The sequence below is a fragment of the Lactuca saligna genome, chromosome 8 (genome assembly GCF_052625555.1).
Source record: "Lactuca saligna cultivar CGN05327 chromosome 8, ASM5262555v1, whole genome shotgun sequence".
In the NCBI taxonomy this organism is placed as follows: domain Eukaryota; kingdom Viridiplantae; phylum Streptophyta; class Magnoliopsida; order Asterales; family Asteraceae; genus Lactuca; species Lactuca saligna.
Genome location: NC_136424.1, coordinates 162,984,294 through 163,010,537, shown reverse-complemented (window position 1 = coordinate 163,010,537; position 26,244 = coordinate 162,984,294). Strand labels below are relative to the sequence as shown.

The window sequence follows — 26,244 nt, the reverse complement described above, 5'->3', positions numbered from 1 at the left end:
AAGATCAAAGTTCGACAACGGCTTTTGGTAGCTAAAATTTTGCTAGTCAATTTTTGAAGTTATACTTGCAACTATAGTTATTAGACTTATCCAAGTGGGAGACTGTTGGATTAGGTGTCTAAGCCCATAACTATAATTGGTATGTACTTGAATTGATAATATCAATGTCCTTTTGGGTTGCCTTCAAACGTGACAATTGAATATGATAACTATTAGAGAGAGAATAATGATTTGTTAATTTATTAATTGGTTAATAAATTAATTTGAAATCAAGATAAATGATTTATTAATGTGTTATGGATATAATATATTAATTAGAAATCATATTGTTTAATTAGTATTTAATCATAAATTAATTTGGAATTAATTTTAGGATCAAAGGAATTAATTGACACTGCATTGACTAAAGGTGGCAATGTTCAAAAGTTGAGCATTGAGCATTCTAGGACATCCCTTAGATATGGGGAATGAAATGTAGAGTGTCCTATGGTTTCCTTGGACTCTAAGTGTGCCTTGGAAGCCTTAAGGAGGAAGTTAAGGGATTAGGTTTATCCAAGATACACATGTCTTATCCTAAACCTTCCTTATCACCTATATAAACCCTTATAGGGTTGGATTTCATCCCATGCACTCCAAGAAAGTCTTGGAGATGAATTTTCCACTTTCCTTCTCTCCCTCCATAATAATCCTTGGTTGCTAGGTTTGTTTGTGAGCCATTAGAGACGCGACACTTGTGGCGCTTGCTACCAATGTTCAAGATCTTCAAGGATTTGTTTGTTATTACAATATAACAATAAATGTGTGTATCCTAACCCTAATTATATGTTAATTTGGAAAATTACATGTACCTCCTAGGGTCTCTAGTTTTGTATTCAATAAGCGTATGTCTAATAGTGAAAACATAGATCCTAAAATTAGGGTTGCATGCACACATATGATTGTTTGCTATGTGTAAAAACCATCATAATTGTCCCTGAATTATTCTTCTCCAAGTTGTAACAATATAAAGGTAGTCTTTGAAAACTTTCTCTATGGGTCCATCTCAACATATCTAGAGCATATATTTTAGCATTTCATGCTTACCAATATGAAATATGTACACTAAGATGGTCATTTAAAGTTGTTTGTATTTGTTTCCCCCACAATATATTCCATGTACTATCAACTAATATGCCCTTAAAAAAGTGACCCGACACCTTTTTGTTGGCTTGTCGGTGATAGGGACGTAGTTGTGTGTTTGAGCAAATGTGTTTTTCTCTGATAGTTTAACCACTTGAAATGTATCAGTAGTATTATGTTTTGTTGCCCGTATCCGCCAGACGCCAATCACAATTATCCATAAAGCAAACAACTTCAAACCTTTCTTTTGTGGATGTTTTTCACTTTATATTGGAAGCCTTTAGTAACATTTTTTAATCCAATGTTAAGCTTAAGTTGTTTTTTGCTTTTAAAGAGTTGAAATAACTTCACATAGGAAGTATAATTGTGGTTTGTGACAACTATGCATTTTTTTTGAGCTAGTTCGGGCAATGGTAAAGGTTCAGTTATACCCCAATGGGTGGTTTATGTTTTCTTGATAATAAAAAAAAAAATAAAAAGGAATCTTTTCATGTTGTGATTTTTGGGATTGTAAGGGCTCAGTTTCTTCCTCTTCACTTTCAATATCTTCCCCATAGAATTCAGTGCAACTCTAAAAATGTTCAACTGGATCTCTATATGGAATTATATTACCATTATTAACCAACATCATTATTTTTTCATCATCATTTGCAAAATTCATCAACATCAGGAGAAGCATCAACAACAACCTTACCTTTTATTCCTATAATCACCCCATCTACAGGGCTATTATAAGAAGGAACATGGTTGGTTGTCATAAGTAATAAATTACACATTTGGTTACTTTGAGTATGAATGAGAGTGAGTCCAAACCTGGATCGGTAGACCCATACCTGGAAAACCCGGGAATCGGTTAACGAGATTTTGTACGATCGGAAACCGGACTGGTATATAAGAACCGGTTCCAGTTCGGTTTCGGGTAAGGTACCGGGTAAAGTGGGTCTAGAACTGGAAAACCCGAAAATATCAAAGTGGATCGGATGGAACCGGGTAAAGTGGGTTTAGAACCGAAAAACCCGGGAAAACAGGAATTTTTTGGTAATTACTTAGTGGTTGAACACTGATAATTTTCAACTTTGATATCCCAACTTCAGGGGACTGTAAGTCATTGAATATTAAACCAAAAATGACAAAATTATAGTCTAAAATCATAACTCTAAACTACACTTTGCAAAAAAGCCTCATGATAATTCGACTTCAAACGAATTAGATATGTATGTTTTAAAACTTCACAGAATACAAAAATAAAACTGAAAAAAATTCGCAGTTGTGATATTCCAACTTTAGGAGACTATAAATCAATGAATATGAAGCCAAAATGACAAAATTATAGTATAAAACTATGTACAAATTCTATACTACACTTTGGAAAAAAAATGAATGCTATTATAACTTCAAACGAATTAGATATGAATGTTTTAAAACTATCACAAAATACAAAGAAAGGTGAAAAACATAAAATTTCCAGTTTTGGTATCTCGACTTTGAGAGATTATAAGTCAATGAATATAAACCCAAAAATGATAAAATTATAGTCTAAAATCATGTACAAACTATAAATTACACTCTGTCATGTCAATCCGACCTCAAGCGAATGTGATATGCATGTTTCAAAACTATCCATGTATACAAAAAAAAAGTTGAAAAACATAAAATTTCCAGCTTTGATATCTCGTCTTTGAGAGACTGTAATTCAATGAATATAAACCCAAAAATGACAAAATTAAAGTTTAAAATCATATACAAACTATAAAATACAATTTGGAAAAAACCTCATGCCAATAAGAGTTCAAACGAATAAGATATGCATGTTTTAAACTTTTCACAGAAACCGGTTCCGTCCCTTAAAATCGGTTTCGGTTCCTAACATGGTTCCGATTCTTAAACCCTATTTACCCGGACTCGAAGGACCCGAAACCCGGATAGAGTCATTCTTTAATCTCATGGCCCGATCTGGTTTTACATATCCCGGTTCTAACGACTTCGGTTCCGATCCGCTTCCGATTCCGATCCGATTTTCCGGTTCTAAATCTCATCCCTAACTTTGAGCACTAGAAGACCCATTTCCACGAGAACGATTTTGCCAAACAAATCGATGAATACCATTTTCCATAATGTTACTAACAACAAACAATTGTACTTTGTTGGGAAGCATACTACTAACAAAACTAAGAATATATCTTAAATCGTTATCATCTAGAATCTACATAACTATATATGATACAAGACATTAAAAAGATAAAACGTATTTGGTTAGTGTGTAACTTGAACTTGGAAGCAACCAATGTAATTAACCCGACGAAGTTGACATCATTGCTTATATCTACAACAAAAATGTGTAATATGGAGCAATATATTGCATACATATTTCGATACGTTGCCATTGCCCTCCACTAGAAATTAACACTCGAAAAAAATCTCATACACATACTCATTCCAGAACATGTAATGAAGGTGTCAAAAACACAAATATATTGCATTTATAAAAATATATGGAACATAAACACACAAATCTCCTAATTTTATTTTTCCGGAATAGACTTCCGTAATGTACGATTTTTTCGAAGTACAATCCAAAATGCATTTTTTCAGTCCAAAATATATAGAGTGGCAAATTGCGGACCTAATTCCTACCAACCACCCACATCTCCGGAATGAAAAAATGCTCTGGTATATCGTCTTGTAGAATACATTAACCGACTCAAATACGAAATGTTCTTAGAACATGCTATTAGGAGAAAATGTTCATTTACCAAAAAGACAATAATACCCTCGTTAGTCTACCTTCTCTTCTTCACGTCTGATGAAAACCTCGCTTCCTCGTGAACTTTTCACTCCAGCTGCCATATTCCCTTTACCCGTCGACCCTTCTCCGATCTCCTGGTAAGTGTTTTTTTTTCCTGATCATGTAGCACATCGATTCCTTTTTTTCTGGAATCGATGAGGCTAATCAATTCATTTTTCTGGAAATGAGATGACGCATATAAATTTCTTTTTCGTGTGTGGTTCCTGTGTGGCAAGTCTCTTTCTTTTTCTGAATCATGAAGCAAATTGACTTATTTTTCTGGAATTGATGAGTAACACAGTCCTGAGAGGCTGAGACCTGGGTGCACTAATTTCCAATTCTCAATCGCAGACTAGCAGTATAGCACCATAGTCCGCCATCGATCGACACTCCTTCAGTCGCCGCCACACTCCGCCTCCCCCATCCATCGCAAAACGGCTTCTCCTCAAAGCTCGGTGAGTACATCCACAGTTCCACTCTGCCTGCAATTGGTTTAGCAAGATACTTTACAGCCACAGTCTTTACACAGATAATAAGACTACGGAATGATTTGTAATAAACGAAACCATAAGTAGAACAAACAATAACAAGAATTCAAAAGTGAATGATGGCAAACTGTAAGATTAATTTAATTTGTACAATACATCAATTTTTGCCTCAATTTTTATCATCATCTTCATCTGATAAATCTTCCTTTGACAACGACATTTTCGCCCCAATTTTTTCTTTACTTTCTTGCCGATGTTAGGGTTTAGGGTTTATGATATTGGGGACATGTTTCATTACAGAGTGTCAATTGTTTGTTTACATTTATGGCTGTTAAAGCTTCCCACAAGTAAATACCTTGTTCTGTTCATATCTAGATCTCTGTTTGCAGCATTTACTAATTCCATTTACTTTGTAATTACAGATAACGTTAATCAAAAGGAGCAATCATGGATGGTATGTTGCTTCATTTTTGTTTTTGTTACATTTACATATATAATATATTCATTTCTCTTTTGCATGATATGACTCTTGTGACTTGTGATTGGAATAAATGTTCAGTCGATGCTCAACCAACAATGGAGGAAACAGTTCTTGTTGGAGATGATCTGATGTTAGGGCCACCATCACCACTCATTCCACCTGAAATTGCTTCACATGTTCTTGAAGGTGTTAATTTGTGTGATGGGATTTTGAGAAACCTTTTTCTGTGTAAGTTTTTCATCTTCATTTCCCAATCATTTTGCCCATTGGCCATTTTTCATGACAACTTATCTTCTCACTTAAAAACTTCAGGTCTTCAAGTTAATGATATAGAGCCATTTTGTCAAGAAGAGATTGCTTTGTATCGAGAGTGTGCAGAAAAACGAGTATAGTTTTCCTTTTTCTTTTTCTTTAACAATATTCGTTGTGGTTTTGAATTGCAAAGATGATGTAGATGACAATATAAATATTAAATATTTAAGGACAAGGAACTAAGAAAACGTCTTCAAGAGAGCGAGTATAAATTAGGGTTATCAATGCCTTTAGATCAAGCAAAAGAAAGAGCTTCTCAACTAGAGTCTGAAACCACAACTTTAGAGAGGTATGCTATATTGTTAATGATTCTTGTTTAAATCTTTTTTAATTTTTTTTAACTTGCATTTTTAGGCGATTGATTCTTGCAAGTGGGATGGAAGGTGCAGAAGGGTTTCGCCAAAGATGGAGTTTACATGGTCGTCTTACTGATACAAAGTAATATTCATACACCCTTTCACAATTTAATTAATTGGTGTAGCTTATATTTCTTCTTGTTATTATATATATAACTTTAAAGATTTTGTTAATTCAATTGCACATGTTATGTTATGCAGGAAAAGAATGGAGGCATTAAAGGAAGGACTTGAAAATAGGAAAAAAGATGATGAACCAGTTGCAGTGAGTGTTAAAGGTTCAACAGGAGGAAAAAGATGGTTTTTTTGGTGAAAATAGGAAAGACCATTATTTAATATATATAGCTCTTTGAAATGAGATTAAGGCAACTATATTATGTGTAGGACTTGATTTTAGACAAAGTTGATAGGCTAAACCTAAATTATTGGCAATTTGAAGGACTAAACTTACCAAATTCGGGAAAAATGTAGGGTTAACTAGTTTTGGACCAAAAATGTTAAGAATGTAATCATTCTAAATTCTTTTGAGAAGTTTTGTGATTAGAAGGTGAAATAGAAGCTACTAAGGAATCAAATGGAGAACTTAAAAGTTTAGTGGTTAATGTGCGAATAAGTAAATTTTTAAACATAAACACACTTCTCTCTTCACTCCTACTTGGAAAAATGATTTTGGTTTGAGATAAGAGTAATGGTGATTTTAGGAGGTAGAAGGAAGATTGAAGTTGAATCGAAGTTCTCTTGAAAGATTAGGGCTAAAAATCATCAACAGGTTAGAAGGTATATCCAATTAACCTAGAGTAAATTACACGAATGGTCCCTATGGTTTAGTGTAATTTACGCGTTTGGTCCCTAACTTATTTTTTTTAACTCAGAAGGTCTTTATTGTTTGTTTTTGTTACGCTCTTGGTCCTTATCTTACCTAAAAAGACTATTTTGCTTTTGATTTTTTAATTTATTTAAATAAACACACCCCAACCCCACCCCATTCACCTTATCTTATCTATCCAATCATTTTTTTCTATTTAAATAATAGTATTTTTAGGTAAGACAGGGACCAAACGCGTAATAAAAACATACAATAGGGACCAAGCGCGTAATAAAAACAAATAGTAGGAACCTTCCGAGTTAAAAAAATAAGTTAGGGACAAAACGCGTAAATTATCCCAAACCATAGGGACCATTCGTGTAATTTAGTCACTAACCTAAGATATTAAATAAAGTCGAACAGTCTCCAATGGAATGGAAAGTATTTTTACATTCCAATTAGCCAACTTTACATTTTGTCAACTTTACACCCTAGCTATATCTATCCAATAGGAATACTAAGATAAACAAACGAAAGTCTTCCCGCTCAACGTCTCGTAATAAGATTGATTTTTGTTGAGTAAGATAAAATTGCATATTCACTTTTGTTTCAACTTAATTTAAGGGAGCTGATCCGTACACAACAATTTTTCTCTATACATAATAATTGGTGTTTTAAAATGTTATATTGTATAACTATATAATGCATGAATTGTTGTGTACAAATCACTTCCCTTAATTTGAGACTCCCTTTCATATAGAGAAACATATGTTTGAACATTAGAGGCTTTGTAATTTTGCTTTTGTAATATATATATATATATATATATATATATATATATATATATATATATATATATATATATATATATATATATATATATATATATATATATATATAGGTGGGTTCAATTGAGAAAATAAAAAAGGTTGAGAATGGGAGAATCATTCTCAGCCACTCATTTAATCTAAGCATAAAAGACACGGTGGCAAACTTGTAAATATCGTAATAACCTTCAATCTCAAATACGTAACTATAGAGAATTCGATAACTGTTCGTTCATCATCAAAAATTTTCCTCCAACCTTCAATAATCATCCAGATTTCTTCAACTAAACCGGAATTTCTTCGTTGTTCTTGAAATTGGAATCGGAGTTCTGGACTTGCAATCACAGTCGACATTGAGGGACTTAGAATCGGTACTCACAGGTTCCCAATCGGATTTTCGGAAATCAAAATCAAATTGAGAAATCGATCAGAGATAGGATGTTGCATTTGAAGTCGAAATCGGAAGTATATGATGATTTGAAATTGATAACTTGATGTTTTTAACATTTTTAAAATAGTTAACTTGTTTGCACTCCAACTGTTTGATGAAATGCATAAACTAAATTACCACGTTATATTCATATATGAATATGTTTTCTCACCTGAATCAGTATATGATTATTAAAAAACACAAAACAAATATGCAAGTCTGTATGTTATTCATATGTGAATAACATATAAAAATTATATATATTTGTCAAAATACCTTCATTATTCATAAGTGAATATACCTTGTAATATTCATATGTGAATATACTGTGTAATATTCATAAGTGAATATATAATCTAATATTCACAAGTGAATATACTCTGTAATATTCACATGTGATATACCATGTAATTATATGTAATATTCACATATGAAATATCATTTAATACTCATAAGTGAATATACCATCTAATATTCACAAGTGAATATACTATGTTAATATTCACAAGTGAATTCATCGTCAAATATTAAAATATGAATATACTATGTTTATTATATGCTATATTCATATATGAATGATACTTACATTGTAAAAAAAAATCATACTTTTTACTCATAAGTGAATAACGAATGTATTGTAATAAAATCCGATGCATTGTTATTCATTTATGAATAACGATAGCTGAAAAATATAAAAAAAAAAAAATTTTATTTTATCTTAAAACTATATCAATATGGATGTCTATTTGTAGAGAATAAAAAATCATGAATTTTGGTATATTTAAAATCATTTTTTGATAAAAATAGCTTATAAAAATTAAAAAAACGAAAAAACTATTTTTTGTATATATTAAGGTAATGATTAGCGTAGTTTAAGGAAATATGTTATGTTGGAAAACACATGTGCATTCATTTCTCATTTCCGCCGGTACGTTGTAGCCTTTTGCGACAAAAATAAATGATTGACTGAGAATGATTCCACCATTCTCAACCTTTTTTTTTCTCAATTGAACCCTCCCCTATATATATATATATATATATATATATATATATATATATATATATATATATATATAGGGTTAGGTTATTTTGTTTCTAGTAACTATTGTGTGTCAGAATGCACAGATCTAGACCATGTGATGGAATATAATCAAAGTTCATGATCTGAGAGTCTATGATAGTAGAATAGGATAACATGTACCATATAATCACACAAATTTGAGCATAAGGACATTTTAGTCAATCAACCTATATTAAAAAAACGAAATTTTTCGGATTTTTAGGGATAATTAATTCATTTATTTTTAAAAATTTGAATATTTTAAATTAATTTAAAATTAAAAATCCGATTTTATTCTATCAGAATGATAGAATTTTAACCATAAACTACTAAATATATTTTTCGATTTTATTCTGTCAGAATGACAGAATATCAACCATAAACTAGTAAATATATTCTGAAAGAATACACAAAACGATTCTTGAACTAATAATATACCAAATAATTACATTGTATGATTGTGATTAATTAAATAATAACAAACATTCTGAAAGAATAACAAGTATAATTCTTAAAGAATAACAACATTCTTAAACAATGAGTGTGATCATTCTTTAATTCATTCTTCAAGTCTTTCCCATCAGGTCTTTAAGCCATTCTTCAAGTCATTTCTATCAGAAATTCATTGCCAAGTAATTTGTAGTGATACACTTATGTTTGCATTCTGATATGAAAAAAAAATAAAGAATAAAATTCGAGTTCATTCCTAGAGAACAATCATTGTAATAAAATTAAGGCTTCCCTACCCTTTTTGGTTGTCTAGGTCTGATCAATTTGCAGGATTACATGTGAAGAATATTTCCCTTCTTCATTCTGAAAGAATAGTAGCCTTCTTTAAACTAAAACCCTCTTTATTCTAAAAGAATATTACCCTCATTCTGAAAGAATTTTTAGGTTAACATTCATTTGATAAAGCAAACAAGTTATATTACTGTAGGTGAAAATAAAAAATTATAAAGTTTGAAACCATTTAAAGATAGTTTGCAAACCTTTAAGTATTACTCAATTAACTAAAATATTTAAAAAAAAGAAAAAAAAAGAAGAGAGCATGGAAGGGATTTGCTGCCATATCAACCAAGCTGATGATGATATTCACATGCAAACAAATAATAAATCATCATAAATCAAGGAATGTGAATGGAGTCAGTCATTACCTTAAGAAGGTGCGGTAACATAATAAGCAAGACCACCAACTGGAACAGATTGACCAAAGTATTCAGATTCCTTCCATTTTCCCAACATATTAAACAGGAAATTCCCATTGTACTTTCTGTGCAACAACTGAAAAGGAACAACAACAACAATATAAGTAATTATTCAATTCAACAAGTAAAGACATAAAGAATAGATAAAAACTTACAGGTCAAAACATCGGTAGTAGTTTATTCCTCCTGTGAAACCAATTTGCTCGAACTTTTTGGTGTAATATTCAACATCTTCTTCGGATAACCATAATGGCAAGATGACAGGAGTATCATACAAAGCTGTCACACCCCAAAACCGAGAATGGCGGAAACGTTCTGGGGCGGAGGATGTTATGTAATGTATCACAACAATGTAAAGTAGTAAACAAGAAACAACAACATCCATTGCATTAATAGTATAATTTTAGTTACAAGTGTGTTCTTTCATAATATACAAAAATAATATGAATAATCAGAATAAGACGAGTCTGGACTGCTCCGTCTTCACAAAACCTGGTCGTCGTACCTGTCTTATTTGTGACCTGAGAATACAAGTTATTTTGAAAGCGAGTATCAACAATAAAGCTGGTGAATTCATAAGTATTAATGTGTCTTTGATTTGCAAAACTGGAAAGTAAAGACTTGTAAACATTTGGAAAAAAGTATGTATAAGTATGAACTGTTTGAAAGTAGTTGAAAACGTTTGAACACCCTAGCAAATCACTATGATTTCTATTAGTATAAAGAGTAGTCTTCTACCAAGACCTAACTGTTTTGAAAGTACGCATCACTGTAAATGTGACGGTTTTTCCCTGTTTAACTATTGTTATAAAACTATAATCTACCTCATCGATTATGTAAATGTGTCACAAAATAAAGGTAGTAATATAATTATATAAGTATTAGTCTACCTCGTCGTTTATGCGAATGTATAACAAAGTAAAGGAAATGAACTAATAACTTAAATATTATCCTTTGGTACTAGGATAAACACGACATAGGAATTACCGAATAGTATTAACTGTAGTCATCCGAAAATGTACATTTACCTCTGTTGCTAACAGTTGGGTGTAGGAATAGTTAATCCCTTAAAGTATACCTATAATGGTATCAACCGTAGACACCCATAGATGTGCATTTACCTCTGTAGCTAACAGAGGTTATAAGAATGGTTAGCCCCGCAAAGTATCTGTTTGTACTAGGATAGATAGATCTAATTTATATGTATAATATGTAATAGTATCTCATCATATAGTATCTAGGTAAAAGTATCCATGTAAGAGGATTCATGTAAGCGTATCTATGTAAACGTATTCATGTAAGCGCATCTATGTAATCATATTCATGTAGCATGTAATGTATTGTATAGACTCATGAATGAACTGACTCTTGTGTGATTCCTTGTACTTAGATAGATCTAATTTATATGTATAATATGTAATAGTATCTCATCATATAGTATCTAGGTAAAAGTATCCATGTAAGAGGATTCATGTAAGCGTATCTATGTAAACGTATTCATGTAAGCGCATCTATGTAATCATATTCATGTAGCATGTAATGTATTGTATAGACTCATGAATGAACTGACTCTTGTGTGATTCCTTGTACTTGAAATGGTAAATAGTATATCCTAACTATACCTATTATAGTTACTAGTAATGTACGTGTATAACCTGAAGTATGCCTTTGCTACCCAAAGGTACCGAACTGATTGAGGAAAACTTTTATGTCTACATATGTACACATGATATATATATATATATATATATATATATATATATATATATATATATATATATATATATATATAACTAATATTTAGATGATATTCGGACGGATAGACGATATCCCATAGCCACATCCCAATGAGGAAAAAGAAATAGAATGAGTTAGCCTCCCTAAGTCCTTTAAACATTACTTATATAACTATAAATATATGGGCATGCATTTGATAATATAAAAGCATAAAAGAAGTTTTGTAAAACCTTTGAAAAAGATTAATATCTAAGAAAAGATCGACATGATGTCAGTTTATAAAACGATTGAAAGTATTTTGTTTGATAAGACAGTTTAAGTATAAGGAAAATATTTGTTTGAAAACACCCATGTAACAGAGTTTGAAAGGAACTTACAGTGTGTAAGACAGTGTGATAAAGAGTTTTAAACATGTAAAAACGTTTAAGAAGTCATTTGAAGTATTATGTTTGGTGAAACTGCTAAACGTGTAGTAAATCCATTTGTATACTAGTTATAAATCCCATAAGATTGATTAATTAAAAACAAGTATAGCAAAAGATTGATGTTTTTCGTGCCAAAGATGGACACATATACATACAGACATACAGTATAAGCAGAGTGTTTGATTTACATATATCCATAAATCATTTCTTATTTCAAAAGATAAGATGTTATCGTGGTATATTTTGCATACGAAAGTTTCCCTATAATAGTTATAAATCACATATGATTCCATTGATAAAAAGTGTATAATGAAACTTTGTATAACACATGATAATAATCGAGTGTTTTACTTGTATTCGCCCCCTTAAAAGCATATAAAAATATTTATAAAACATTTAAAAGTGTGGATTGTAGGGGTATGAACTCACTTGATTGATTGAAGAAAGCGTGACGAAAACCGAGCAGAACTTCTACTCGAGAAAGCGGATCTCTCGAGATTCTTGGGAATCTCGGGAATCTCGGGAGCGTAAAACTTCCTTCCGAACTTGGATATGAAAACCGGGACTTTGGGATGGCTCTGAGGGTTGAAATGCAGAGCTTCGGCGCGAGAAAGGGAGGAAATGAGCAAAATTGGCCGGCATCCTCGCACCCTTTATATAGGGTCTGAATCCTCGGATTACGCTGGGTGTACCAAGGTATTACGCTGGGCGTAATCCGGATTAGACCGGTGACTCCTCCTCCAACGGATAATATCGGGTATTTATAACTAAATTAAATATTTTAATTATTAATAAACTTCAAAAATTCATATCTTCCTCATACGAACTCTGTTTTTGAAGTTCTTTATATCCATGCGTAGGTGAGACTACGATCTACAACTTTCGTTTAGACTCCGTCGGCTAATTTTGATTTTATTTTTAATATAATATTTTTAATAGGCCGGGACAAGAAAAGTCCGTTAAAATTTCATAACTCCTTCGTTCCCTGTCTGTTTTCGCCAGACTTTTTACCGTTGTAATACCATTGATGAGATCTTCGATTCTTGTTTAGGTCATGTTGGCAAAAATCCGTTCGATCTCGATTTCGAGTTTTTAGCTGTCTACTGCTATATCTGAAACTTCGAAAAATCATAACTTCCTCATATGAAGTCAGATTTGGGAATTCTTTTTATGTATGTTTACGGTTTTAGGATATCTAAAACTTTCATTTAGATACCTAAGGTTAAAAATTATTGTATTGAAACTTCGCGTTTTACGTCTATCAGTGTTGCCGATTTTTGCTGCGAATCTTAGATTGGTCATAACTTTTTCGTTATAACTCGGATTTTAGTGTTCTTTATATGCACGAAAACCTTGATACGATTCCTACCACTTTATTTAACCCAAATAAGATTTTAGGAAAGTTAATTTTTTACCTATATTTAACTGGTGTTACATTTCATTGTCTCGAAATATCGGGTTGTCACAAAAGCTCCGAAGGGCTTATCTTTAGGGAAATAAAACGGATCAGGATCACGATGTGTCAAGAATTTCTCAAAAACCTTCTTGGTTCCAAGACTCGCAAACACAACTTCTATTTCCCATGGTTCCTACAACAAGATATAGTTCTTAAAATTTCGGTAAGAGTTTTATAGCAGAAATGTTACCTGAAATCGGCAAATGTAGTGATCATCTCTGTATGCAACACGGAAAATCTCTACAATTTTCTAATGAGGGTTTCTTGGGCCAAAGTGAACGCTCAAATTGTCCAAGGCTTTAACTTTGTCAGATCTAAATAAACAAAGGCTCCAAGCAATCATGGCACCCCGGTCATGCCCAACCACAAACACCTTATCTACACCAAGAGCGGCGATGAGTGCAACCATGTCGCCGACAACATGGAGTGTAGTGAACTTGGTAGGATCGTCAATAGGTGCTCCGGTGGTGTCTCCATAGCCACGGGGGTCAGGGGTGACTGCTCGGTACCCGTGGGCGGCGAGGTAGATGATTTGATGGCGCCAGGAGTACCAGAGCTCAGGGAAGCCGTGGAGTAGCAGTACAATTGGGACCTAACCCATCTCTGCATTCCTTCTCTCTCTCTTTTATTTCTACAATTGTAACAACCATTCACATATCATTCATTTCGTCAATCGATTTAGGGCTTGAATATGGAACAAATAGAGAAAACAGAGAGAAATGGTGAAATCGATCTCCAGGAGTGGCGGGAAGCAGTGAAATCGATTTAGGGCTAATGTTCTATATTTATCTTTACTTCTTGCGTGATATAAGAAATTGTTGTTGATCTACCATAATTAACTATGCAAAGATTACTATAATACCTTTAAATGATTTCTTTAATTATTTATTTTTTCTTAATTTTCTATTGGTATATTTATGCACACAATAGTTGCTAGAAACATTTGAACCTACCTCTTTTTTTTTCTCTCTCTCTCTCTCTCTCTCTCTATATATATATATATATATATATATATATATATATATATATATATATATATATATATATATATATATACTTACCAATATTGTATCTTATAAGTTATTTTATTACACTTGAATGAATATGAATATAAAAAATGAACCATAGAAATTTGTATGTGATGCTTCTCTTACGGAGATACATGGTAAAAGCAAACAATCATCTAAAGTAGTCCTTTTGTGAAGAGCATTAGAGTACATCGTGTATGTGACATCCATGAGTTATGATTGTTTAGTCAAAGCTTTAGTTACTCTTCGCTGGTGTTTGTTTTTTATTTTTTATTTTTTATTTTAAGATTCCGTATAAATATAACTCAATTTCTGTTCAAACTATATGTTTAAAACGCATTATAAAAAAATCTTAGAAATGTTGAGAGTGGGATTTGAACCCACGCCCTTTCGGACCAGAACCTTAATCTGGCGCCTTAGACCAACTCGGCCATCTCAACTTGTGTTCTGCTTTTTTCTTTTTCTCTATAAAAACGAATCTGGTTGTTTATAATTTTATATAACCAAAAAGAATTATTAGCCTTATTTTTCAAGTTTCAATATTTCAGTTTTATTGTTTGGATTTTGGAATTATTTTTTGCACTTGTGATTAATATATCCGATTGCATCTTTTGTCAAAAAAATGAACTTAAAGAAGCATCATAAGTAAGTCATGAGCAAGACTATATATTATATATACACAATGATGTTTTCAGTAAACCCAAAAAGACTTTAATTAACAGAAAACATTTTACATGATCTTGATGCAACATGCATGTGTCCGACTATGTTTGTGTATACTGTATACTATGATGAATTATGTTCCATTCTCACTTGAAATACGTTGCTATATATCCAATTAATGTCATCAAAACAAAATATTTATTATCAGAATCAGATTGATGCCTTGATGCAACTGTAACTTTTCACCTTATATACCTTGTAACGAATCATCTTTCTTGACCAAACACAAAATCATTTTCATTTTCACAAAAACAAAAAAGAATCTTCTTTCTCATTGACATGTACACCATCCATGAACCATGATTGATTGTCAATGCTGCTGCATTCTTGTACTACTGATATAACATGTTTTGGAGTGTATATATAAATGGTATATGATTGATTGATGATAGATGCAAATGTTTTAGGCATGAAAAGCTGATCATATTCATATAAGATTATTCATGAAGAATCTAATCTAACCCAACCCCTTTGAAGAGACTTCATTGATCACATCATATTCATATAACGCTAAGATGTATGTGCAACCCTGCAGGAAATACTCCTTTATTCCCTCCTGCTATATGCAAATATATTTAAGTGTGAAGTAATATGACCTAGTTCAGTTTCATGCATGTTATGTTGTGACTATATTCATATACTGATATACTTACTTCTTTAACATAATAAAAACATCCTAACCCAAAATAAGTTGAGCATTCAAATCACCAAGAAGATGATGACGATTGGTAGATTTGGAAGTGTAAATTCAGTATGCCTCTAGAAAAATAAGAGATCAGGTGATAACTTGGTTGATGAATGAATAAATCAAACAAGACATATAAGCTCCTCTTTATATTTTGAAGTTTGGAAAAAAGATATTAGTTCCTCTTCGCTTATTTTAAAGAATGTTTTTTTAGTGATATAAATAAGTCGTATAATGATACCACGCTAGGAAAAATGTTTTTTTTAACCCTTTGGTCATTCGGGAAAGTTAAATATTTTTTTTTTTGGGGAAAGTTGTAGATTATTTTTTTGGAAAAAAAAGCTTTGGTTTAAATAGTATAATCGTCAAATTGAACTTTATATACCGGAAGTTAATGTGCAAATTGATAATGGAGCAAAATAGAAAAATATGTGAAAAGTGTAGGTTTTTTGTAAAAGAAAAAAAGTTTTGATTTAAACCGGAAAATCGTTAAAAGTTATGGGTCTTTTGTGAAATTACCCTTAAATTGTTTATTAAATTGCATTTTAGTATTGTTGTTTTTCTCTTTTGGCAAGATATTTAGCTGACAGAGTACTTAATATTATTGATTGTTTGAAAAAATGATCAAACTTTTGTGAACCGTGGAGATGAAGATATATGATTACTATATTTTGATATATAAAGATAACAAAGATGTGTATCTATAAAAAAAAGTTTCTATTCTACATATTTGAAGCACTTCACAGTTCACATCACTTGATATTTCCGGTCAAGCACTTGATAAATCATTTTATGGAATGTATCTACGAAATTTATATTAAGAACCGATTGTAAAATGTTTAATGTAACACTATAATTGTAGTTCAGATTTGTCAAAAGAAATGGAATCTAAGGGAATTGAATTCTCCACACATTTGGTTGACAATAAATGAAATAGAATCAATGAGCATTTTTGAATAGGAAGAGGGAAAACATATGGAGAATAGTTTACTTGTGAAATTTTAGTGTTAAACGTATTTGAGTATTTTTAACAAGGACATGCTTGGAATTAAAACCTTAGTGAAATTCTAAGGTTAAACAGGTATTTGTGAAATTGTAAGATGGATTTTGAAATCCATTGATCATAGGATTTTGTGAATTCCAATGAAATTTAGTTACCTACTTACCTACTCATTTGCAACGAACACATGATTGAAATGTATTTGATTCCAATTCCAACCAAATCTCACGAAACCCAATGAACAAACCAAACGTACTCATTTGTAACCGACACATTTCTTAGCGGACCCATCGAAAATGCACTATTTTCTACGAAATGGTCCTTTATATTTAAGACTTTTTTTTTTCTTCAGTTTTCCTCATTTTTATGTTAAATTTTTGGTAAAATCTCTCAACCTTAGATTTTGTTTTCGCAATATGAAGCTCTCCCATTGATGCAAAAATGGTCTTTGAAGATCCCTACAACAACAAAAAAAATGCTTTCTTGATAAATGAATCTCATAAAAATATGAACAAATTCACAGATTTTTTTTTTCATAGTGCTTCATTGCACAAGTTATTTTAAGGTTATTAACATATGTATAGCATTTTGAAATGTCCACTACATTTCGTAGTGGGTCCTCTGCAAAATGTGTGGTTATATTTAGGAATTGGATTTTTTTGGGCATTACATGGCAAATGATTAAAAATATGGCTAATTTTGTTATTTTCACTTTCTTTTTTATCCATAATAGCAACATGATAAGTGTGAACGTAGCCCTTTACCTTCACTACAACCATATATAAACTGAAACTTGTGAACTGTTTGCAAGATTCATTTTGCATATTGTTATTGGCCATAAAGAAATGGAAGTATGATGATGTTTGATCTAATTATGATACAAAATCGTAAATACGTTGCTTTTTATGGTTTACATATTATTATTATGAGTAGAGAAATGTAAGTATCGTTTTATAGTACATTGAATATATTGGTAAAATAAGTATCATACATTTTTATTTTTTACAATGTCTTATATTATATGGTTGATAAAACTGTAAGAGTGATCTATAGTTAGATGAAAATTATCATTTTGGACCAAAAAGTTTGGACTGAGCTCAAGGTTTTCATTTTCTTGTGTCAATTTTGGTTTGAATTTCTTAAAATGACGAATTTATCCTCTGTATTTTTATTTTCTATTTTTTTATTTAATATAATATTTTTGTAAATTAAAAAAATTACTCCATCCAATTCTCTTCCGTACACTGTTTTAAAAACCGGATCGGACCGGCCGGTTGAACCGGGAACCGGCTGTGGTACCGGTTTTTTAAGGCGATAAAACCGCTTGTAAGCCAAACCGGAAAAAACCGACGATTTAACCAAAACCCGGTGAAAACCGATGTGGTCCAACCGGAAAAAACCGGTGGTTTTAAAAAGATAGATATAAAATTTGTACTGAGTGAAAACCAAAGGAAGGGTCCCATTTTTATTTGAAATGTGTTTCTATGCATCGTTAGTACTTGGCTTCTTTATATAGAACTCTAAAAGCCCCTGCTTCAGTTTTTTGGTGATGTGGGACGTGGGAGCAAACTAAATAAACATATATAACAATTACAATGGAGTCTCCGTATTCCACTCTACACTCAATACTAGGATAGTTTTTTTCTTTTTTCTTTTTATTTTTTCTATTATCTTTATAAGAAACATTTAAGAAAGAATCATATAAATTATTAAAACACAAAACTTCAAAATGTGTTGTTTTATTTTAAATCGTAATATATATATATATATATATATATATATATATATATATATATATATATATATATATATATATATATATATATATATGACGTCATCCGATTCATCCGGTTTTTGGGATTGGTTCAACCGGTCGAACTAATTGAACCATCGACCCGGTGGGACGGTCGGTTCGACGTCCGGTCCGGTTTTCAAAACATTGCTTCCGTAATAACTCTATCTCTCTCTCTCTCTCTCTCTCTCTCTCCCTCTCTCTCTCTTACACACACATACACACACACACACTTTCTTTCTCTGCATTCCGTCACAGACCACAACCAGTCAACCTACCACCGCCAGTCGAACCACCACTCTCAATTTTCCGGTAAACACCACCAGCACTGGTCAACACCTCTCTCTCCCTGCATCATCTGCCAGAAAAATATGAACAACCAACTTCCACATGCTGGAAACCACCACCACAATCTCTCTTTCTTTCTCTCTCTCTCTCTCTCTCTATATATATATATATATATATATATATATATATATCTTTCCTGATGAACCCACACTCTTTCTCCAGATTTTCTAACATACAAGAACACAAGAAATCTGAAATTTAACATACATGAACCCCAGACAAACATGTTATCTGAACACACACACACACACACACACTAAAAAATCATAAATTTAACAAATAAGAACACATACAAATCCTAGAGATTTTCTAACACCAAAGAGATTTTCTAACACCAAACACATACATCTGTTCAAGATTTCATACAAAAAACAAGAAATTTGATATATACAAGAACACACTTGAACCAGCTAGGGTTTCAAAAAATATGAAGGGCATCGCCGCTGCTACCGCCGGTAGCACAACCACCACCACCTGAAGTCGGATGAGGGAGATGAAGAGACAAGTGGGAGACGAGGAGAGACAGAAATGTATATTAGAGATCGGAGCTACAAACTCTACTCCATTCGTTCTCACTTTAAACATTCACAAACGTAAATTGATCTTCTGCTGCATATCACTGTCGTCGCCTATAAAACCCTAATCAATATTCTGCTTCATATCGTTGCTCCCATTCGTGGTGAAACCCACAGGAGTTTTGATGCATTTGATATGCGAAAGGGAAGTCCAACGACTAGACGAGAACGGAGGTCCGACGATCTGTTCGTGGTGAAGTAAGAACGGAGAGAGACAAAGTCATTCCGTTGTCGCCTCTGCAAACTTTAGCAACGACACATCGATTATCGAGTTATAGATCTAAGCAACCTAGACGCCGCCGCTCTAACCCTTGCGCCATCAAAGTCGGAGATAGACGTTCTGAAAACTAACCCCACTAGAAACCTTACAGTGTCGCCGGTGATGAACAGATGAAGGCAACGTTGTAAGAGAAGGAAATAGACAAATGGTTCAACTCTCATTTCTTTTTCTACGGCGAAGTTGACGTCGGAAAATTCTAGGGTTCTGACATCAACGGTGGGTTTGGTGGTTCGATTGGCGGTGGTGGGCTTACTGGGTGTGGTCGGGACGGAATGAAAAAAGAGAGAGAGAGAGAGAGAGAAAGAGAGAGAGGGAGATATATATATATATATATATATATATATATATATATATATATATATATATATATATATATAGAGAGAGAGAGAGAGAGAGATGGAGTTATTAAGGGAGAGAATTGGATGGGGTAATTTCCTTTTTTTTTTAAATTACAAAAATATTATATCAAATAAAAAATTGAAAATGAAAATACAAAGGGTAAATTCATCATTTTAGGAAAATTCAAACCAAAATGAACCAAACTGACAACAAATTGAAAACCTTTAGACCATAAGTGTTGGTCGAAAACTTTTTGGCTTAAAGCGACAATTTCTATCTAACCACAAAGACCATTCTTACAATTTTGTCTATCGGGTTCTAGGGTTCTGGGATGTTATTTTTTACTATTTTCTAGGGCGGCATATGACTATTTAAATTCTTTAGTGGATGATGTTATATGAAAAAAAAATTCTAACACTAACGCTTCTTTGTAACATCCCGAATTTCAGAAGTATAATTGAAGGGTTTAAAGTGAAGCAGGGACTCGACGAGTAGGTACGCTTACTCGCCGAGTCAGCGGCTTGGACTCAACGAGTTGGTGCTGAAGAGAGAAAACCCTAATCCCGAGGGTTGCACCATATTTAAAGGACTTTATCTCCTTCTCCCAGCCTCCTGATCCCCCTGAGAGTTCCAGAAACCCTAATTTTCGTGTGAGACTTCATTGTTGAGGAGATTGGAGCTTGGAAGAGGAATTTGGTGGAAAGAGCTTGAGGAATTAGAGGCTAGCATCAAGGGGCTTGTGTGGATCTGGGATCTACATCTGTTTGGGCACATTTTAGAGGTAAGAAGCCATAATCTCAAGCTAATTTCCTTTGTGGTTCATCCTTGGTGGTTGATGTGGAGTTCCTTAGCTTGTTTGAGATCTATTCCGAGTTGGAGTTTAGATCTGAGGTTGCTACTCTAGATCTAGATTTTTGATGGCCTAGAATGTCATAAAGTTTCAGTCATTGAGTTGTTGGTGAAGCCCCTTTGTCTAAAACCCAAGCCCTAGTGTGTTTTGGGCCTATATCTCCTTGCTTTCACGTAAAGTTTGCAACTTTATGTGAGGGTTAGACTGTAGAAGAGTGGATCTATGGATTAGAGCCTCTACATGGCTCGAAAAGCCTATGAATGGATTGAGAACTGGAGAGACTCGGCGAGTCACATAGGTGTACTCGACGAGTTGTATGAACATGTGCATGGACTCGACGAGTTGGAAGAACAACTCGACGAGTCTTTTGAAGATTGCCTTGGACTCGACGAGTCTGTTCTTGGACTCGGCGAGTCAGGACGCAGAACCGTAACCTTTTTTTGGTAAAAGCCTTGGATTCAGTGAGTCGGTTGGCGACTCAGTGAACTGGACAGGACAGGACTCAAAGATCGTTGGACTCGACGAGTTTTGGGGCGACTCGGCGAGTTGAGTCGTGTTATGGGAGTTTTTGAGTATAGGAACTCGACTAGTCGACAGGTTGACTCGGCGAGTAGAATCAACCAGGAAGGTTGACTTTGATTGAGGACTTTGAATTTGACCAAGAGTTGACCAGTTTGACTTCCAAGGGTATTTTGGTATTTATGGAATTGGTTCTTTGGTAGTGTTCTGTGGTGAAGTTCGTGTCGGTGGTAGGAGCAGCTTGGTCTTATCTCTTCAGTCGGCAATTGCAGGTGAGTTATCCTCACTATATCGACAGGGTCTGCGGCACCAAGGCCGGCCCTTTATCGGATGGAAATCCAGGTATTGTTTGTTATGTTATTGCTTTGCTAGATCTGCATCCTGGTATTAGGATGGTGTTATGTTAGTGACCTGGTTAAGGTTGGTACCCGATATATAGGGTAATGTTATGCTCGTGACCGGTTAGGTCGGAATCCTGGTTAGGATGTTGACATGCTATGTGATCTGTTAGACTGGTTGTCTGGTTAAGGATTTGTTATGTGATTAATTTTTTTTATGTGCACATGGTTGTTCGATGGGGGTTGGGTTGAGGCGGGTCCTGCTTTGTGCTATAGGCCAACATACCCAGGGCGGACCGGATATTCTGAAGGCCCAACGAGCGGTCTGGATAGGCTGAAGGCCCCAAGAGGGCGGACCAAACATGCCGAGGATCGGAGAGTGGACCAGGCCGACTGAAGGCCCAGTGTGGGCGGACCAGTCATATTGTAGATTCAGAGAGTGGACCAGGTGGATTGAAGGCACGGTGTGGGCGGACCAATCACACTGTAGACTCAATGTACATGGCTAGACTCGGAGGGTGGACCAGGTGGACTGAAGGCCCGGTGCGGGCGGACCAGTCACACAGTAGACCCGATGTGCATGGATGTTCTATTTGTGATATGTTATGAGTATGTTTATGTGTGGTTGGTATTTTGGGGGTAACTCACTAAGCTTTCGGGCTTATAGTTCAGTGTATTGTTTCAGGTACTTCAGGAGATTGTGGCAAGGCGAAGGCCTGATCGTACCGCTCCTCATGTTTTATGATTTATGTGATATGGTTATGGGGGATACTCTTATGTTTAAACTATTTTGAAAACAAGATATATGAACTTAATGGTTTTTGAATGAATTAAAATGTTTTAAATCGGCTCAAACTTTATGGTCGTTACAAGTTGGTATCAGAGCCTTAGTTTGAGTGAATTGAAGAAACATTCGTGTGAATCCAGTCTCAAATCAAGGAGGGATTTTTCAAAATGGTTTTCAAAAGGTTTTTTTGAAATAAGTTAAGGAGGATTCAGAGGGTACGACCAGCCAGAGCCAGTAAGTAGACCTCAAAATACCATAAAGTCATTTGATTATGTGATTTCTTAGAACAACATGCTAGTACTAGGCTAGGGATCTTCATGAATTGCATGGTAGAATTGCCTGATTATATGATGCCTGCTAGCCTAGGGTTTCCTTTGTATGAAATTGACATCATTACTGTAGTTATTTAGTGTATGCGTCATGGTTATGCATAATTAAGATCTTATAGCCTGAGAATGTTTGATTTGACCTTATGTTCTGTTCTTGTATGATTGGGAGCTTAGGGTAGGATTGGATATTCGAAAGTCTATAGGGTCCTGCGTTATGTATGACTAGCATACACTAGTGTTGCTGGGTTGGTGGAATTTTCATGGATGGGAGGGTTGTGCGAGACCGGTAGGTCGGTTATGGGATAGTGGTGCTCCTCTAGGAGTGAGGATCGAGTGTTCATTATGTATGTGCTATTGTTAGGGTGTTGTGGTGATACTTCATACAAATATGGGTAGGTGAGGAAGGTAGTATGGGCCCGTACTACTAAAAGCACAGGACCCATATGCGTATCAAGGAAGTCAAAACCCCTAGGGTTTTGTTGGGAGCTAGTTCTTGGGGTTATTATGAGGAATGTATAATATCTTGTGGCGTATTTTTAGCATGGCTATTACGAGACGTCTCGGGGCAGGATCCGGTTTGGGAGCGGGATCAGGAGAGGGTGTTCAGGATGGATCAGTACCACCCGAGGCCATTGGTCAGATGAATATGGATGAGCTGGATGCCAGGATTCATGAGATCCTGTATGATGAGGTTGCTGCTATGTTCCAGGCTGAGTTGTCGGAGATGTTTGGGTCGATCAACACCGCCATGGTTGAGTACTTTGATGAGCGCTATGCATCTCTTACAGAGGCGGCTGTCGCGGCAACTACAACGGTTGTAGCAGCGGAAGGGGGAGGAACCGGTCGAGGTTTTCAGTATTGGGGTTTCGATAATATGAAGCCCCCTATTTTCGATGGAGTTCAGGATCCGATCGTTGCTATGAGATGGTTGACAGATGTGGAGGGATGTTTCTTCACGTGTTCATGCCCTACGAATCAAAGGGTGAGGTGCGCTCCGAACCTTTTGAGGCTCGGGACAAAGGATTGGTGGAGGTTGTCTATGGGATCTTATTCTGATGTGCAGCAGGCTGCGGTTACTTGGGATCAGTTCTGGGAGATGTTCAACACTCGTTATGTTCCACGAGTTGAGAAAGAGGTTGGCTCAGGAGTTCCTGGAGCTGAAGCAAGATTCAGAGTCAGTGAAGGAGATCACCAAGATGTTTACTGAGAGGGCGATGTTTTGCCCGGAGTTTGCTTCGGAGCAGGCTCAGAGGTCCCGATATCTGAGTATTCTCAAGAGGGAAATCATCACATCAGATAGTTTCTGTCCACGAAGAGGTGTGATACCTTGTTAGAGCTGTAGGAGGCCGCCAGGCGGCGGGAGTTAGAGATGGAGTTGCAGTTATGAGAGAGCAGAGGCAGGCCCCGGTGCAGTCGCAGCTGGTGCCAAAATGGTCCAAAACTGTTGACTCTACGGTTGGAGGTCAGAGCATCCGCACTTGTGAGAAGTGTGGGAAGGGTCATGTCGGAGTTTGTAGGTCCGGTGGTGCGTGTAGCAAGTGTGGGAAAGAAGGGAACTATGCGAGGGATTGCCGTCAGTCGGTCCCGGCTCAGGATATGAGGATCTGTTATCATTATCATCAGGTTGGACACTTGAGGGTCAACTGTCCACAGCTTGTTGCAAGACCGGTGCAGGCTCCAACATCGACCACTTTGAGGATTACGGGTGGAGGTCAGGGTGGAACGGAGCCTCCAAGGGCTTAGGGACGTGCTTTCCAGTTTACAGTAGAGGAGGTCAGGTCAGAGCCGGATGCAGCTGCGGGTATGTTTCCATTTTGATATATTGTCATTTGCTGATTATGTGGTATTGTAAATCTGTTCGCCTTTTTCGCATGATTCATAGTATTGTTGGGGATCTTAGTAGTTAGGAGTTGTAGTTCGTTAGCATTCAGGAGGATTCTTGGTTGAAAGATAAGGTGTATGATCTCGTTTCTTGGAATAGCAACGACGTTGCGAGAAGTGTTCAAGTTGAGATTCGAATTTTCTTGGAGTTCGGGATGTGCGATGTCGGGAGAGTGACCTATGGAGGCTGCTCACTCTGGAGGGATTTAGTATGGGAGAAGAGGGGGAAACTCTATCAAGTAAGGTCGATCGAGTTATGCCGGTTTGTCAACGGAAGTTAGTAGTTGGTACACTAGGTGGGGAGAATTGGAAAATTCCCTGGTAAAACAGCAAGTATCCAGGGTTGGTTAGTTGTTTAGATTTATCGACGTTGTTAGCTGAGAGTGTGGCATGATTGGAGCAAGTGATAGACAAGTGGGGTAGGGAACAGACCATGGTTTCAGGGAAGGTAGTTGGTCGATGTGAGGCCTGGGTTTAGGCCATGGAAAGGATTCTGGGAACAAAATGGGAGTTCGGAACCCCTAGAGGGCTAGAACATACTGCATGGGAGAGATTCACAGGAAGAATGGTTCAGGGCGACGTACATCGGTTTTGAGCGGTTCGGATAGACTGAAGGCCGAGAGGCGTACCATTCAGGCCGAAGGCTCGGGGAACGGTCCAGACAAGCTGAAGGCCTAGGAGGGTGGTCCAAACATGCTGAAGGTTCTGAGAGTGGTCCAGATAGGCTGAAGGCCTGGAAAGGCGGTCCAGTCATGCTGAAGACTCTGTATGTGTTAGTGGATCGATATGAGGAGAATGAGTAAACATGTCACCATGCAATAGTAATCGATATGGTCTGGCCCCAAGTATTGATCATGATGATGGAGTTGGCTGGAGGCCGTGCGTGGGCCTAGTTAGTTATGAGATCGGATTCGGAGTATATGGGAGTTTGAGAATAGCAGTTGCTCTACATGGTTAGTGTAGAGTGGAATTTAGCTCGGTGGCACTTATAGGTGCGGTAAGGGTTGTTGAGTAGACTTCCTGGAAAGGAAAGGTATGTAACTCTGGAAGGAGTGTGATTCCTTTGAAAGGAAGGCAACAGATTAAATGGATGATCGAAAGTGCTTCAGTTATTGGTAGTAAGCACTAGGATTGTACTAGATTTATATGGAAACACATACGGGTTGGATGCCCGTTGAGGTTATGGCAATGTTGGATGATGCGATGACATGTTTTCAGTCTCCTTGGAAGAGGGGGAGGATAGTGGTTCCAGAGTAGAGATTTGGATAGAGTAAGGTGAGACAG

At 35.3% G+C, this 26,244-nt stretch overlaps 1 protein-coding gene, 1 non-coding gene and 1 pseudogene across 2 annotated transcripts; 1 reads left to right on the top strand and 2 right to left on the bottom strand.

The window, feature by feature from the left end:
• The first annotated feature begins 3,846 nt into the window (after positions 1-3,846).
• On the top strand, positions 3,847-6,072 carry LOC145013013 (uncharacterized). Its single transcript, XM_078971816.1, has 8 exons — positions 3,847-4,002; positions 4,256-4,359; positions 4,815-4,846; positions 4,952-5,101; positions 5,186-5,259; positions 5,356-5,474; positions 5,540-5,623; positions 5,743-6,072. The coding sequence occupies exons 3-8, from the start codon at positions 4,840-4,842 to the stop codon at positions 5,852-5,854; spliced, it is 546 nt and encodes a 181-aa protein (XP_078827942.1). The 5' UTR covers positions 3,847-4,002; positions 4,256-4,359; positions 4,815-4,839; the 3' UTR covers positions 5,855-6,072.
• A 3,746-nt stretch (positions 6,073-9,818) lies between these two features.
• On the bottom strand, positions 9,819-20,078 carry LOC145010262 (epoxide hydrolase 2-like; annotated as a pseudogene).
• TRNAL-AAG (transfer RNA leucine (anticodon AAG)) lies at positions 14,874-14,954 on the bottom strand. The gene has a single exon. It is a non-coding gene; the product is annotated as a tRNA-Leu (tRNA).
• Positions 20,079-26,244: the final 6,166 nt, after the last annotated feature.

Excerpts from the sequence above, each read along its gene's own strand:
- LOC145013013 (XM_078971816.1), top strand. Across the intron at positions 5,475-5,539 it reads GAAACCACAACTTTAGAGAG|GCGATTGATTCTTGCAAGTG; the intron begins GTATGCTATATT and ends TTGCATTTTTAG. Across the intron at positions 5,624-5,742 it reads GGTCGTCTTACTGATACAAA|GAAAAGAATGGAGGCATTAA; the intron begins GTAATATTCATA and ends TATGTTATGCAG.